The sequence below is a fragment of the Corvus moneduloides genome, chromosome 3 (assembly GCF_009650955.1).
Source record: "Corvus moneduloides isolate bCorMon1 chromosome 3, bCorMon1.pri, whole genome shotgun sequence".
In the NCBI taxonomy this organism is placed as follows: Eukaryota; Metazoa; Chordata; class Aves; order Passeriformes; family Corvidae; genus Corvus; species Corvus moneduloides.
In genome coordinates this window covers 36,882,198-36,900,384 of record NC_045478.1, presented here as the reverse complement: position 1 = coordinate 36,900,384, position 18,187 = coordinate 36,882,198, and the positions used below count along the sequence as shown (strand labels likewise).

Below are 18,187 nucleotides of genomic sequence, written 5' to 3'. Positions count from 1 at the left end.
TACTATTTAATAACATGCACCCTTTAGGAACAGCAAAAATAACTGATTTGACTAACAACTCCTTTTTGTTACAAGACATTTCATTCTACTATGAGGCAAAAGCTTTGGAAGAAAATTCAACTAAAATCCAGTTAAAAAAAAGATTAAGCACTTTTTCAGTTTCTTACTACTTTAAATGCTTGTGTAAGCCTTAATATTGAAAAAATGCGGCACTGATATTTTCAACATTTTAGTACCTAAACAGGGACACTCCAAATACTCCTACAGTAACCGATAAATGTGAATGAAGCACTTCCGCAAGCAAGAACACAGTTCTCTTTTTACAGGTTTTCCCTTATTTCTAACAAGATGAGAATCAATCTTGTATAAGTTTTCATCCATTAATAAAATAATTCATGGATCATTCAAAAACAGGAAGTAGCTAACAATAAATGCAGTCCAAAAAAAAATTACCTAGAAGTTGTAAGGTCTATTTCCCACTACTGCTAGGGCTAACTAGCAAATCAAAAACCATTTTCAATTCTCTAGTGTTCTGAATCTGTTGTGCTAAGAGGATTAACTTTTGCTGATTTTGAACACTGGGAATTGGAAAATTGTAAATGAACAGGTAATTTGCTTTCTCATCAAATTGGATCAAATTAAAAGCTTCTGCATAGACTAAACATCATAATTTGAGCTTACATACACAGAAGTTAAAGTTAACTTCAAAGTTAACACATCAAGTTAAAAAGCAGAAGAGCAGAGATCATGACATAAGAATAGCCAAACCTATCAGAGAAAACTCTTCCATGTGACTCTTGTTGGAATTTGGAGAAAATCATTAACATAAACTAACCAAATACTGCTACTGGCTAAAGAAGTGGAGTACATTTAGGAACTGGTCGATTCATCTCTCATGTTAATAACCTACCTGGCTCATGTGGAAAGGAAAACAAAAAAGGATAAGGTCCAATGTGCTCCTCTGTACTAAAACACTGGTATCTTGCACTGATGTGCTTACTGCTTCCACCTGAAGTAATGGCAGATTCCCCCCCCCCCCCAAAATAGTTATTTATTATTTTAAGAAGGCAGATATAAAAAAGCACTCAAAAGTAAGAACAATTCTTTATAAATAGTGATAAGTACTAAATGAAGGTTTTTTTTAATTTTGAATAATGAAACAAGATAAAACAGGAAAATAAAAACTTTCACCACTGAGGAAACATAGAATCAACAGATTCCCTAAACTATACAAACATTAAGCTTTTGCTTTTCTATATTACCAATGAACGTCTTAAGTTTAAAAGACAAATTCTCTAAATCTTAAAAAAAAAACCCAAACCAAAAATTGTAACAAAACTCCATCACTTTTAGATGAAGCATGTAATGAATGGAAAGTTGGAAATGGAAACCTAAGCAGTTCTGATACATTAATTCAGCTTTGAAATATTCCTATCATGCACAGAAACATCAGTTTAACTGGAGCTATAATAAACATGCACTTTTATCTCTTCAATGGTTAAGTTCAAAGATAGAGAATACATCTAAATCCCCTCAAAATACATTACATAATAAGTAACTTCAATGCTGTTACTTACTTATTATAAGTTCATTGTTCTACTAAAACATTACCATTAATTCAATGTCACTGCCAATTATGTAGAGCTGATCCTCCATGGACAGCTTCCTGTTCAAATGGGAGAGGACGTAAGTGATGCCAGGCAGACGAACTGCAGGGCTGGTGAGAAGGCTCCCCCAGAGAGCACTGTAGAATGCTGACTGATCCACAGCTGAAGCAACTTTCTCCAGCAGCGTGTTTGTCCTGCAGTAAAACCGAGTCAGCTGAATCAGGGCCTGTATCACAGCTCTTGCCCCTGCCCCCAGTTTTAGTACGTATTAAAATTAATTGTTACAGGAAGGTCAAAACTTCCTTTTGAGAGGCCAAGAGAGGCCCAATCATACACTGAACCTTATAATGCAGCCTGAACAGAGCAATCCAGCTAGCAAGCCTGTGGGCCAATCTGCCTGGCAAAATGCTTTTGGCCTGCCCACAGCTTCTCTTTATGTATTTCTTATGCACTCCTTATGTTCAAAGAGCCAAATAACTCCTTCATCTGCTACTTAAAGCCAAGTGTTGCTACAGACAGAGGTTTCAGACAGCAGGAAAGCATAGCTTCCAAAGAAAAGAATCAAGCAGATGGCTTTTGCCCTCTCATTCCTTGCACTGAGTCCTTCTGGTAATAACAGGGCATAAAAATACCCCAATTCTTTTGAGCACAAGCAATAACTTCCCCTGTCCTCATTTCTTCCAACTCATGTGGCAGCACCTCTACACCCTATAGCAGGCCCCAGAAGGCAAGCTGGATAGACCTTGTTCGCTATTGTAGGGATGCCAACTACACTGTGTGTGTCTGCCTACACAGAAATAGAAAAAGACAGTGTTGAATTGCTCTTCACAGACAAGTTGTGAAAATTCAAGTTTCTGAAGTTGGAAATATCAAGAATATGTAAGCATGCGAACAATTCCAAGAATTCCAAGTGTTGGAGTGTAACTTCATCCTTTAATATGTTAAGATGCTATCTCAGCACCCCAGATGCTGAAGTTATATACGTGAATTCATATCAAGAATCATAGAATTAAGTTGTAAAAAACTTTCAAGATCATTGAGTCCAACCATTAACCCAGCACTGCAAAATCCACCAATAAACCATGTCCCAAATTGCCACATCTACACAGCTTTTAAATACCTCCAGGAATGGTGACTCCATTACTTCCCCTGGCAGCCTGTTCCAATGCTTGACAACCTTTTAGGTGAAGCAATTTTTCCTAATATCCAACCTAAACCTCCCCTGGAACAACCTGAAACCATTTTCTCTTGTACTATTGCTTGCTACCTGGAAGAAGAAACTGGCATATAACACTAAGTCTGCTTAATGTCAATTCCCTTTCCATAAGAGGAACAGCTAACAGTTAACTTGTCCTAATTAATGCTAAGAACCTTCTACCATACCATTCTGTTGCAATTAATATGACAGCATCAAATTAAAAAGCAACCACCTTAAAAACAATAAGATCCACATACAAGTATATAGTGAAAAATTACAGCAAAAAAACCCCCCACCAGATCAAGCATATCACCTTATTAATATAAGTATCCTTACCTTTCATAATACTCTGATCCTTCCTCTAACCCAGGCAGAATCCCAGTCAACAGTCCTTGCAGTCCTGGTTTCAATGTTTTCCCCAAAGGGAGGTAATAAATCTCATACAGACTCAATAATGTTGGCTTGACAGACATAGCAGCATTGGCAAGGAGTGGAAATAGTCCAGAACTGTGAAAAGTAAATTTTATCTTTTTAAGGAAGCTTCTCATGTGACAATCTTATTTCTCTCTAAAGACTGCTACAGGCACGTCCAGTATAGTTATTATAAGCAGCAGATTTTTATCTTGAAATTTTGCATAGGCATAGACCACCACACAATATTCCTGCCTTTGGATGGACAGGTTAGTGTGACAAGGCTAATATTATAAGCTTTATTAGTATTGTGATAACAAGAACTAAAGGCCCAGAGATTACTGTCTTTCACCAATAAAACAAATATGATAAACCAGAAGCATCTCTGCATAACAAAATGTTAATTTTGCCCACACTGAACTACATTACGATGAAAATTGTACTTAAAAATACATTTTTTTTGCACTTATTAAAAAACCCCACAAGACTGGATAAGAACAATAAGAGGAAATTTAGAGGAAATTTATAGAAACAATTTTCTGAAAGGAAAATCATGATGTTTTACTTCAGCAAGTAACCTTGAGGTAAAATTTAAGACATTTAAACATTTATACTGGCATATTTAAGTGGCATCAAAGTATATATTTACTTCAGAAATTCAGTCTGAAAACAGATTCTAAAACCAACAATAAACCCTATTTGTAATGCTGTTCATAACACAGCATGTAAAGAAGTGAAAACACTGGAAGTATGTTCTGAATTTACTTGAATGTAAGTTCATGGAAGTTATAAAAGTGATCTCCTAAGGAGAAGCTACATAGATACTAAAATAATTTTTGCTATTGCTACTAAATATCATAAATTATTGCAAACTGTGCCAATAATCAAAGGCATTTGAACACAACTTCAATTTTCAAAATCATTGAGGATTCAGGTTAGAAGACCCTGACATATGAAGAAGAAATCAAAGAACAGTAAAAAACCGTAATTTTAAGAACAGGCTCTTAAAGTATACACCTAGAAATCTACTATTAAAAAAAAAAAAAAAAAAAAAAAAAAAAAAAAAAAAAAATCTATGTAGACAGGCTGTTGTCCAGGTTAGAGAAAAATCCCTACAAAACTCTTTCCAAAATACAAAACTTTTGGTAAAAAATACTTTTGCCTTTATCTGTCTAGCAGAACTAGTCCTTTACCATTGTCAATTGGCTTCTTTTTTCTACAGAAAATGTTTTTTTGTTCAATAAGCAGCCCACTAACCCACAGTCTTTCTTTGTAAGGCTATTGCTCATACTTCAAGATTTGATGTTCAGACACTGGCATTCTGTTTTCATGACAAATACTGGAATCTTTGATAATGCCTTAATGTGAATGTCTGCCTTTGCCCAAGCAGCAGTAACAATAGCTTTTAGTTAGATTATACAAAGTAGCATTTTCCACTACCCTAGAACTTACTGTTAATGATATCTTGCAGCTACTGAATCACTGTACAAGCAAAAAACGTGATCTAGGAGTTCACAGTATCTTTTAAAACGTGGAAACACAGAACTTAAACACTCCCCCCTCAATGTAACTACATATAAACATCATGACAATGCAAGACAGAAGAGTTTGATGGAAAGGCATACAATTTACTTCCAACCATTAATGCACACCTTTTCTACCTAAACAGAATTCTATTTTATCCCACTATTTCTCTAACTGTAGAAATTTTAATCTCTAGGGATAGGTAAAGATTAAGAACCGTGTGTGACAGTGTGCATACTCCCCTCTATGCATTATATAATAATAACTTAATGTCTTGCTCATCCCACCCAACCAAAAACCACAAGGAGGTTTAGGAACCAGTATATGCTGACTAAACTTAACTTTCCAAGGTTATCTTTCATTTTCATTATCATCAGTTCCAGAGACTGAGAAAAAGTGTGCACTTGCCCCCCATTCTAACAAAACAGACAAATCTTTCTGTTAAATTGATGATAAAGTTTCTTGTAACAAACTATACTCAAATTCTTTTCCAACACCACTTAAAATAGAAAAATGTAATGTGAACACAATGAAATGTTAACATTTCAATTACTAAACATACAGGCAGAAAACTTTGTTTATTTCAATGAAAAAATAATAAATTCCAGGTTTTCCTGCACTGAAGTCAGTTCCTAACAAAAATTTAGGTGATATGTTTATCTTCCATTATACAATATTCAGAAGAAAAGTACTAGACAAGCAGCAATAACATGAGGGAAAAAAATTGATTAATTGATTCTTGCTATATAACAAAATAATACTGCTAATATAAAATACAGGAAAACAAAAGGATCTCAACTACGCATTTGGAACGGAATTGTTTAAAATACTGTACCTGTAGAGGAAAAGATCTTTGGCCAAGCGCTTGGGTCCAATGATTTTGAAAATTATTTCATATGTTTCAAGTGCCTTCCGATGAACCCCTCCCGGCAGAGCCGGATGAAGACATTGTGCCAAGCGCTTGCCTATCGTCAGCTTTTTGGGTACTACCTGGTACTTGGCGTTGTTCTGTAGCACCTGGTAAATCAGCACATTAAGAAAAACAGCACAAAAGAAGTTAAACATCAAATGCACATTTTATAAAGGAGTTCCTGAACATGTTCAGTAAGTCACCACACAAACGTAGGTTACAAGAAAAAAACCCAAACCTATTAAAATGTACGGTGGAGCTTTTTCTTTGCCATGCTTTTCACTGTACACTTCTGATAGGTGAAACTGCCAAGGCATTTAAAATTTCACTTGCAATGGGCTTCTTGCCTATAGCTTGTCCATTTGTCATTTACTCCTCTTTTTGAGGACAAAAATTGCTACTTCTATTTGATAAAATCCATTTTCACTAGCTTAAAGAGGACTATTCAACTGTGGGTCCATGAGTCTGGGATAGCTTTAAGAGAATGTCATAGAGTGAGATCATATACAAAACTTTACCACTGTCTGAAACTATGTAATCACTTCAGGACTGGAAAACCACAGCCTTCACATTGCACAAACATGTAGCAAGAACTGCTACAATCAAAATAAGAAAAAAAAAGGAAAGAAATGAGAGTTAATACAAAATAAATATGCCACTTCCAACTGTGGCGTCATTTTCCTAAGTGGGGCTCCCTAGAAACACATGCAACTGACTAAAACATGGATATCAGGATCTATATTCATTTGTAAACTGCTATAAAAGATTACAATGATATTGCCCATTAAACTTAACTGTTAGAATGAATCAGAATGATAACATTCTTTGGTCCATTGATTTGAGCCTCATTTTAGAACTTATGCTTCATAAAACTACTGCTGATACCTACATGAGTTACTATTTTTCACACTATTTCCATAACATTGAATGATACTAGAAATAAATGTGACTAATAAAAGAGATTATGCATTTATTTCTACTAGAAATGTAAATAACTTCTCCCTTTACTTACAATTACAAAGGGTTCAACTCTAGGTCTTAGAAAGGTGTTTGATTTGTTTGCTCCTTACACACACCCAACATTTGGCTCAGACTGCTGAAATATTTGCAAGACTATTGGATGGCTGGAACCTTGCATTTCTGTACTGTTACACCAGTACCTTTTGCAATTCCTGAATGTTTTTCAAGAGCACCTGACAGGCATACCTTGTTTAGCTTCCCAAGTGCTGATATTAAATCAGCCCATTCACTGGAATATTCGAAGTTCTTCAGTGCTTTGTCAACAGCTGCTACATAGTTTCTGTACTTGGAATCAGTCAGCAGCTCCAGCTCCTCTGTGTTCATCCTCCCACGGTGTCCCCACTAGAGACTAGCTTGCAATTCATGTACCGACATTACCTATTCAAAATATAAAAGAAAAAAAGCCCTGAAACCATTGTTCCCAAGACATATTGTTAAAATATGTATAAAAAGCACTACATTTTCCTCAAAGACACTAAAAAAAAATCTGAAATCAGGTTACAACAAACCCTAAACAAATCTAACAAACTGCAAACAAATATTAACAAATATTTAACACATGTCCAACATCAAGTCCTACTAAAAAACCCAAACAAATAATAAAAAATCACATCACAAGCCAAACAAAAATCCCTAGAAAATTAATGCATTGTCTCTCCCAAAAAGCAATGCTTGTTCTAAACAATGCAACAAAGGGATTTTTCGTTTTCTTTTTTACTTCCTCTGGGCCCATCACCAGAAATCCCCACCTTTCAACAAACCAGCCTTTCTGCAAATAGATGCCAATCTTTCTGAAACACTTCCAAGCAAAGATAAGACTGAAGGATACATACAGCAGTTACACACTATTCAAGAGGACTTCTGTGTATCAACACTACCTTTTACAAGACTTGCTACTCTAATGCAGAGATGCAACTCTACTTTTTTTTTTTATATTATTGTCATCCAGGCACAACAAAAGGACATGTTTACCAGTAATCATTACAGTTCTGTAATCATAGGCTTTTGCAATTTGCTCCATATATTTTCATCACGTGGTAGTCTACACCAAGTAATTAAAATATTCTAGTTCCAGAAACATCACCCTGTACTTTTATAGGTCATGGACTACCTTTTTTTTTTTTTTTTTTATAACAGAGATTCAATAACCTTTTAAAAGGAATGAGTTTTTAAGGCTATTTTCAGCCCCAAGAAAATACAACTCAGCGAGAAATCCTACGGTATTCTATTATACCACATCTGTGAAAAAAGCAGATTTGGTGCCCCTTTTAATGGGGGTATTATTGGGGGAGACCTTTTGAGATCTCTTTTGTACTTGGCTTCAGAAGAGACTTCACATTCAGCAGATGCTGTTCTCTTCTGTCTCAAATTAAAGGGAAATGGGAAGAAAATTGTGTGCAGAAGTGCAGGCTGAAGCACGACTGAACAATCCAAACAAACCATGGGACAGGTACAAAGAAGCTGAATCCATCAGACTGTCTTCCAGGTATGATAAGGAAAGTTGCAAGAACAAAGAAAAACAAGTGACAGACAAAATGAAAGAAAGAGCTGGATGGAAGGAGTGAATAAAAAGGCCAAAAATTACAAGCTTTCTGCACTGTTGATTCTGATGGCAGACTAATAATGACAGACTGTCTCCAAGACAGAACAGAAATGCAAACCACTATTTAAAAACCATGTTCTGAGTGTCAGATTGATAGATTTCACAATATCCCACTGGTGTAAAGCACTTAGATACCACTTTTAATTTAAAAAAAAACCCAAACATTTCATGTTTCATTTTATAATAACCATTTTTGGATTAAATCCCAAAAAGAGATCAGGCTTGTTCTGAAAAAGCTGTAAAATGCCAACAGATTTCTCAAAAAGACAGTCGCACAACCACCAGAGTCTGATCTCCAAAAGTGAAATAAAGTATTAACACTAAAAAGAAAGAACCAACCCATAAAGGCAGAACAACTCAAATTTTTCCAGGCACAATGGATGGAGAAAGAACTTGACACACAGTAAATAATTCTTTCCAAGTGAAGAAACCATCAGAATCTTTTCCATCCAGCTAAAACATAAATGCAACCACTTATGGCTGAGTGGAAGACAGGGCTCTGTCTTCCTCAAGTGCTTGAAAGACCTGAAAGCTGAGACTGGTCTGATAAAGGATTATCAAAGGTTAAACAAGCCCAGGCAGAGCATAGGTAGCTTCCTCTCAGACTTAGAAACTAATCAGAACAATCTCTTACTTTTAAAAACAAAACATATTAACATCTTTGACGGAATAATTATGCTTTTAGGCAAGTCTACTGCACAGTGGCTGTGCAAATTTAATCATTATGAAGTTTTGTACAGAGAAGAAAAAGCATACTCTATTTTCTTACTACTCTATGGTTATGGTCTCATTTTTCTATCTTAAAAAAAAAAGTTTTATGCAAAAAGAATTTATGCAAAGAATTTCTTGCATACTTTTCCCCAAAATGAAATCTCAGTTTTAAACAAATCATGAGTAGCCATAGTAAGTGAGGCACCCAGAAAGAATATTATGTAAATGTTATGTAATTGTTTTATAAACCTTGGACTACTTTTATTCTACAATCATTAAAATTACAGGAATGACCATTTATTAGTTCTTATACATAAAAATAAACTTGTTTACTATGGTTTTCTTTTTGTTTAGTCTGAAGACATTCCAAAATGTAGTTTTTAATCTTTTCATGTTTCTATCATGTGTTCTTATCAACACTTTCCTGTTCTCTTCATCTATAATAAAAATGCAGATTTAACAACATTTGATTTTACTACTGGTATTTCAATACAGTGTGAAGCTTGGTAGTGTCTATTTCCTTATAAGTATCACACCCTTATTCTTTCATGGTTTACTACTTTAAAAAAACAAGATAAATAATAAAATCTGATAGATCAAAAAAAAAGTTGAAAAATAGCGTTTTCTGCTACACCATCAAACAGCCCACAGAATAGAACATTTATCTTGTCATTACACAATCACCATTTGGCATGAAGGCCAACTTTCCTTGGAATGTTCTTTGTTTCTCTTTTGAAACAAACATATGAAGAGCACTATCCCTTGCTCTTTTTTTCCCCCTTTTTGTATACCAGATGAGATGAGCCAATCATCTCAGATTGAAGGTTAAACCATTCTCATGAGTCTGACATAGGCAATCACTGACCTGTCAGGTGGCCAGGACTTTTTAAATGGATGTTGAAAAGTAAATATGCTTTCTGCCCCACCAGAAAGCTTATTATGAATGAGGAAGAAACCACCTAAGATGTACTATACACTTTCAAATAATTTAATATAATTATATTTAAATCATAAGTGATTGAAGAAGTAGGTCCTGAAACTTACTAACTTCTACTTCACCTTCTAGTGGGGATTAAAATACAGACACCACACAATTCCGGGTACACCTGGATGGCCGTGGAGTCTTTGCACAACTGACAAGGAAGATGTCTGGGGCTGTGGATCTTCTTTTGCTGGGGTTGTGCACAGTGTGCTCCCAGAGCAGCTTTCAATTCCCTTCACAGATGAGCTGGTACAGGTTTTCCTCCAACTCACGTTAAAACAATATGGTTTCAGCTGTGTTTCCACAGCAAGTGCTCATTCTTCATAACTTTTGTACCTAAGCACCTTCTGTCTCACATCAACACAAACTATTCACTTTTTTAAGAGGCTCTAAATGTTTTTCACTGAAGCCAAATTAACGTGGAGAAGAACAGTAGCTTTATCAAATCAATTTAATAAAAGCAGCTTTATCTAGATTCTGTTTTCATTTAATCACAAGGTTATAAGACTTGATTCATAGTCTCTCCCTTATCTGTTTTACCCCAAAACTCCTCTTCAGGTTTGATTTGCTACTATTCCACTCTTACATTTTTCAAGCCTCAGATAATTGCTCTATTTGTGTGCTTCACACCAATCTGCAATACTGAAATACTGGTACAGGTCCAGTGGCTGATTGTGGAGCACAAATCTGCATACATCAAGTCGCTTCAAGAAATCTCAAGATTTGTTCCAAGTACTGTAAGAATCTGAGATCACAAGCTTGCTCCTTTGAATTCCTCAGGGTCTCTGCTTTGAAATGCAATATTCCAAGGCGTTTTAAAAATTGTTTAGCATTTCAAGGGTGGCTATGGGGTGCACAGTAAAAGAACTAGTAGACAATTAAAAAGTAGATGACAAAAAATTCTAATTCCACTGCAGTGCTATTGCTTTTTAAGCTGTGTATAGTGCCCACATATTAAGCCAGCATCTCCAGAAAAACATTTGTATTTAAATAGACTCAATACAAACACAGATTTGAATACATGGAAAACAGAAGCCTTGTCATTTGGTAATTTATTATGTTTTGCTTCCCCTCAGAAGCATTTAACAACATGAATAGCAAAATAAGTACTGCAAATCCCACACCACACTCTTCAGATAAAATTCAAATGTAGGAAATGCATACATTCTTCTATAACCACAGATAAAGATTTTCCAATTACAGCTAATTACTCTGTTTCTAGATTGACTTTCCACAGAGTCCTCTTACTCAGAATTTTTCAAACAGGAATCTCTAATGTCTTCTGAAGAATAAGAACCATTTGAGCTTGTTATTTTGGCTAACTGCTATTCAGTACAAAAATGAAAGAAGAATCTCCCCCATACTACACAAACAAAACAAAAGAACCCCACCTAACAGTATTATTAACTATAATTAGCCACTATGTCATTAGTATCCTGAAACAGTCTACAGCACTTAGCAAGATTTAATATTGTGATTAATAACTTCTCAGTACACTTTTCTACCTAGTCATATTCACAAGTGGACATAGCACATAATATTTTTCCACAGAAAAAAACAGCTCTGCTTTAGGTGTTCAAATTTCTTTCATGACAAAATTAAATTAAATCCAATCAAATCTGTATAATAATCTGTGCATTACCCGTAGTGGCAACTTCTAAATCAACACAAGATGTTTTCCTGAGAATGATTCTCATATCAAACAAGAATTAATTTAGAGAAAATCTATGGCTTGTACTACAGAGGTTAGATCAGGTACCCAACTGGATGTGCAACCTCCTTACTTATGAAGCCACAAAACAAGATTATTATTTATTACTATGCAAAAACTCAAACTGTCAGTAAAAAGAAACTGAGTACATTTTTCCTTATTTTGCATTTTCTTCAAATAAAAAAGACTGGAAGAAACCTAAGTCTATCACTGAGCGCAGTCTGACGCAAGTACATCAGGTATGTAAAATGTTCTTTCTACTATTCCTGTCGTACAGTATTCCAAAGTGTGACTTACACCAGACATGAATTCATAAAGAGGAACAAGTAACAAGCTTAAAAATTCATAAGGAACGTACAACAAGCCTTCTAAGGATTCAACTGCTCTAGTTACTATTTAAGAAAACAAATGTATAATTATAAACAAACCCTAAATGAATATGCTATGCTTTAGAGCATAATTTTTCTGAAATTAAAAAAAAAAAAAATAAAATTCAAATCTATGTCTATCTGTTTGTCAGAGGGGAGAAGAAAGTGACCAAAGACTTCTCACTCTCATTGACAAATACATGTCTCTTTCAATTGCCTCTTAAAAACTGAGTTTAAGGTAACATTTTAACCCCTCTACTCAATTCTATTTTATTACAGCTTCTCAATATTTAACAGGTAAACTACAAAATAGTTTGATATACTGGACTGAAATTTTGATTTGAGTTCAAACTCACCATCAGAACACTACTGACTCCTCTTCTTTCAGCCCTTGAGCACTGCTGTCTGCATACTGCTCAGGATTATCTTAGTTTCTGGCAAAGTATAATAGACATCATCTTTTCTAGAGTTAAGTACTTCTGCACTTCATGAATACCAGAATCTTACACTGGAGTCTCTACTTTTAAAATATTGTTCTTCATGAGACCAAATCAAATATTCAGATTTCACAGATCTAAACTTATGTCACTCAGTAAATGAAAGATGATGATTTGCATCTTTCTTACAACTCAGGTCAACCATTAACTAAAATAATGCTTCCCTATATATTTTCCTTTCTTACAACAAATGATTGCTGAGTTATCTATGTAACAAATTACAGCTTAATCAATATTCATTTTATGTCCAAAAACCAAGAAAGTTTCAGATAGCCTCGCTTCTTATTCTAAATTATGTAAAACATCTAACATGTCTTACTAAAAAACAGATGGTAATTTAAGTCAGAATAATACAACATACAGAAAAACAGGAAAATGCTCCCTTGAAATTGTGGTTATCCTTCAACATTCACTTTCAAATACTTTTTTTGTCACCTTCTTCCCTTTGTTCACCAACGTATTTGAACATCCAATATTTCAATCTAAATCTAGAACTGGTCACTATTTCCCTTCTATTCAATTACACATTTGAAAAAAAACCCTAAACCAAAACACCAAGAATTTACCTTGTGCTCATTTGATATGTGTTCAGAGTGTTACCACCTTAAACTTTATCTCATCTCAGCTCATACAGTTACCATCTTTATGCACAACTTAAATCTTAAATTTTGGCAGCAATGCATTCCTCAAAGAACTGCAAACAATTTGGTTAAAGACATTTTAAAAATCATCTTCATTTCATTCTCCCATCTGACATCTGAACAACACCAAGTATTTAAGAAGTTTTTTTTAAATCATAGAATGTTTTGAATTAGAAGGCACCTTAAAGTGCATCTAGCTCCAACCACCCTGCTATGGGCAGGGACACCTTCCACTAGAATATGAACTACAACCTCCTGGAGTCACCAGTCATTTCCACAATGCTGAGCCAAACAGAAACATAAAATCCTTACTCTGAAGTTAAGTGTAACATTGTATACAGTGTATCAACTACCGCTCCCTGGACCAAAAGAAACTGTTGCCATGCTCAAAAAAAGGTTGGCTTGCTCCCTGAATTGGGAGGGCCTTTTTCAGCTATCCACAATCAAATCTGCAACATCATACAGTGTCAGCAGTTTTTCCACCTTCATAAACAGATCCTGAGACTGAATATTAGCAATAAGGCTGTTTGGATTACTCTAAACAGGATATGGAAAGTATTTACCTGACATAGCTACATCCATGGTAACCACAAGTTCAGTGGTTTGGAAAAAGCACTATCACAGAGAGAACGAGGGTGTTCTGGTGCGAGTGCAGCCGCACCCTCCCTGTGGCTCCTGCACCACCGTGAGCACTGCGAGCTTTGTGCTTTCCCAGTCCCACAGCAGAACTGCCCAGCTCCCACACGCACCCACTGGACCTGGGGCCACTGCCTTCCCTGTTCAGCAGTGCTTGATAAGTACATGACTTCAAATAGTTATCTTCTCTCCAGCTGCCTGAGCACAGAAACAGGACAGGCTTCCTAAAATAAACTGTAATTTATTTTCACTATTGTGTGTTTCAGCCTTGTGCCTTCAAATGGTCCCTATACCCTCTCTGAAAACAATTCCTTTTTAACTAGCTAGCTTTTCTTTTCCAAGCGTTTATTGAGAGGAGACTTACCTTGAGGTATTCTTTTTCTTCCTTGGATATTTTTAACTCTTGTCAAATTAGTAAGTCAAATTAATATGCAACACAGTTAAAATAAAGAAATAGGTAAACAACAGCAAAAAAGCCATAGCAAACATAACAATGAAATCAACTCAAACCAGTATCAATTCATTTAAAGCTGTATTTGTACTACACTTTGTTTTAAAGGAGAGTTTGCCAACTTCAGGATACTTTTCAGCTTACTACACAAAAATAAAGGACTCAGATGAGGTTCACTGTCTTACATTACACTTGCAGTACTCTGTATAGAGAGAAGCTTTGCTTTTAGGGCAATGCTGTGCCTTCACATTGAGACTTCTCTTTAAATATTCTGATATACAGTTTAACAACGAATCTACCAAATTAACAACAAAAAAGTGGCCTGGTAATTTATTCATTTGTTCTTTGCTTACAATAGCCTTTCATTTATCCATACCCATTGTTCTAATATGTAGCTTCAAGAGGGCTTAACAGTCTGTCTCCAAACAATCCTGATGTGTCTTTTCACAACGGCATCTCAGAAGCTCTCATATCCCTATCATTACCTTACTTGGATAACCTAATACAATGCCTTTGAGCAAGACTTTGTGCATCTTCCTTTTTTATTATGTCCTGAGCTCTAAGATATTAGGAATTAATTAATTTCAAATTTCAACTAATTTCTATAACTTTATTCTGATTTTAATTCTGAAATAGTGTCATATGCCATGCATATATCTCTGTATTATCTAGATTGTGGTTACATTTCACATTGCATCTGGTTTCCCAGTTCTAGTGCTGGATTTCAAAGGAATTTGTAAAGCAGAATCCCTTTCTGACTATTCTGAAAATGGTGCCTGGACCAAAACTCATTCACTCTCCTTATCCTCGGAAGTAAACCAGAAAGGACATAAATACAAGGTTAAACTCCCTATAGTTTCTGCAAGTTAAAAACCTAGTTAAGCAAAGCACCATTCCTTGACTTCTAAGATTTTTTTTTAGGTTTATATTGAACTACAAGTTTCTGATAAAAATAGGAATGTGTTAACTAGTAAAACTGTTTACTGATTCTCTTCGGTGCTTTCTTTTCATTTCTTGTTTCAGTTATTGGGAGAAAATGGTTGATCCTGCAGTGTTTCTTCTCCCTGGCCTCTCAGAGGGAAAGATATCACTTACTTTTTCTATTTATCATTCAGCTTTGTTTCAGCTACAAGTCAGAGCAACATGGTTATTAATCTGGAAGACAGTTTATGTGCATACAGACGAATTACTTCAATGTTTCTATTTCATGCTTTAGCAGGTATCACTTAGTGTGGTGTCTTTTCCATCTCCTATTTTTCTCAATCATTTTCAAAACATTAACAACATACTTCATATCTCTTCTTGGTTCTCTTCTACACACTGCAGATTTAATATAATACAGGAAAAGAAAAGAAAAGAAAAGAAAAGAAAAGAAAAGAAAAGAAAAGAAAAGAAAAGAAAAGAAAAGAAAAGAAAAGAAAAATAAGCATTTTCAGCCAGCCAGCCCAGCCCAAGCAGTCAATCCCAGCTAAGCAAGAAGACACTAAAGGTAGACACCAGGAACTGTGGTCAAGAGCACTAAGCCATCGATGAACACATGCAAGTGTCTTCTCTTTATTCAAAAGATAATAATGCCAGGAAATTACAGGTGGAGCCCCCTCACACCAGTGGAGTACAGTTCATTTTCTTCACAGTGACAGGTAGGGGCCTGTGTTTTGGATTTGTGCTAAACACAAATAATGATAATATAGAGATATTTTTGTTATTGCTGGACAGGGTTACTTTCCTCCTTTATGTACTGCCATGCGGGAGGTGCATGGGATGTTGGGAGGAGACTGAGCTGGGACAGGTGACCCAAACTGGCCAAAGGGGTATTCCAGACTACATGACATCATGCTTAGCATGCAAAGAAGGGCAAAGGCAGGGACATTTGTAGTGGTGGTGTTTGTTTTCTTCCCAAGTCACTGCTAGGTGTGATGGGGCTCTGCTCTCCTGGAGATGGCTGAACACCTGCCTGCCCATGGGAAGCACTGAATTCATTCCTTGTGTGTGTGGCTTTTGTTTTCCCTATTAAATTGTCTTTATCTCAACCCATGAGTTTTCTACCTTTTACCCTTCTGATTCTTTCCCCGGTCCCGCAGGTGGGGGAAGGGGGCTTGGTTGCTGGCTGGGGTTGAACCATGGCACCCAGCCACACTGCAAGCTTGCTGTGCCTGCGATGAGCATTTCTAATAGTCAGCATAGCATGCCAGTAATTTTACACAGGAAAAGCACTGCCAGAATAAGCATGGCCTAACTTGTGAACATAACCATCCACTCAAATGCACAGCCACTCCACTGATGGAAGACATAAGATAACCTTTCTTTGCAAGATGCTGTTTAAACATCTACTGTCACAGGTGCTACCAACAAGTTGGGAAAGTAAGACATTCAGTAAGCTAGAAATGCAGCCTCTCCCCATATCATTTACAATCCGCTTTGTTTCCAAAAGTGCCAGTTCTCATGTCGATGAAAACAAAACCACAAATTATGCTGTAAACATTCTGCCTGCTTCCAAATCGACATTCCCCCCATGACATTCATAGATGCTATATTGAAAATGACTGTACATTTTGGATAATCACAATATTTAGGCATCACACTATTAGCAAAAGGTTTGCTGCATCCCACCTTGTTTTTGAAAAGGTACCAACATTAAAAAAAAGTAAAAAAACACAAACAAAGAGAGAAAATTTGATAGCCAGGCCTGCCTAAGTACCTAAGACAGGCCAAGCCGTGGCAGCAAAATGAAAAGACTAGGATTTTCAACCTTTTATTGTGCCCCCTTATTACCTGCAAGCATCTAGCCTGTTACTCTTTAGATAGTCTTCCCAACTCTTCACATTCCTATAGCTGGAATTCAGGTATCAGTAACATTCTGCAGTTAACCTGAGAACCGTAACACTTTCACTATTACTGCATGTTGAAAGCAAATCCAGGAGTGAAAGGGTTCTTGCAATCAGCAACAAAACACAAGGGTTGAGTCACCCAGAATAAGCTCATCAAAACCTGCACCTCATATCTAACATATTTTAGGTCATTTAAAGAGATAAATTGTTTAGGCTTCTCTGGTTATTGTCAGAGGTATGAAAATATTATTTCTAAAAAACACTTAACACCAGAAGCTGTCATATATTTATGCTTTTCAAACTGCTATTACAAGATTTAAGGCCATCTCTGCATCAACAGATGAAATTTAACCCTGCACCACACAAACCAGCGACAGCCGTATGTCCCATGTATCCTTCCAAACACCACACACAGTAACTCCAGCAACCAGGAATCTGACCCAAAAGAGGCCCATAGCCCCCTGGACGCTCAAGGTCAAAGCAGGACGGCCCTGGCAGCCCAACGCCAAGCTCATTCCCAGGCGGGAAGAGCTCCCTGAAGAAGCTCCACCACGAAGGGCGAAGCCAGGCCCCGCCGGCTGCTGCCGGGGTGCGGGCGCGGGGAGAGGCTCCGCACCCCAAAACCCACCCGGGCGCGCTCCACGCTGCGGGGGGACAGAGCCCGGAGGGGGAGGATGGACAGGTGCCACAGGTTAATTGATGCAGAGCAATTAACAGGCTATAACCGGTCTCCCCAGGCTCCTCAGCACCTGCTCCTCGCACACAGCCCAGTACGGCCCGGCCGTCGCCCACCACGACGGTGCCGGAGGGGAGGGCAGAGCAAAGCAGAGGAGGGCAGGGCAGAACAGAGCAGAGCAGAGGGCCGGCTCGGCTCGGCTTCAGGGGCGGACCCTCCCCAACACCGGCGCGGCGACGGGGATGGAGGTAGGAGAGCAGCAGCCGTGGCCGGGCCGCGCTGCCTGCCCGCACCAGGGTCCCGGGGAAGGAGCGGAGGGAGCGGCGTTACCTGAGCGACCCGAGCCGGAAGAGCCCGACCGCCGCCGGCACCGCCGCGCCGCCCTGACAGCTCCCGGCGTGCCCCGCGCCGCG

At 37.2% G+C, this 18,187-nt stretch overlaps 1 protein-coding gene across 6 annotated transcripts in view; it reads right to left on the bottom strand.

The window, feature by feature from the left end:
* Positions 1 to 18,187, bottom strand: part of DOP1A (DOP1 leucine zipper like protein A) — a 61,990-nt gene extending 43,803 nt beyond the window's left edge. For all 6 annotated transcript variants that reach the window (XM_032104917.1, XM_032104920.1, XM_032104923.1 and 3 more), the window contains exons 1-6: positions 18,105 to 18,187; positions 6,857 to 7,048; positions 5,576 to 5,757; positions 3,142 to 3,312; positions 1,612 to 1,801; positions 911 to 1,009 (exon numbers count right to left, since the gene is read on the bottom strand). In XM_032104917.1, coding sequence (XP_031960808.1) covers positions 911 to 1,009; positions 1,612 to 1,801; positions 3,142 to 3,312; positions 5,576 to 5,757; positions 6,857 to 6,994 — 780 coding nt within the window. In that variant the 5' untranslated portion in view covers positions 6,995 to 7,048; positions 18,105 to 18,187. The remainder of the gene's footprint in view (positions 1 to 910; positions 1,010 to 1,611; positions 1,802 to 3,141; positions 3,313 to 5,575; positions 5,758 to 6,856; positions 7,049 to 18,104) is intronic.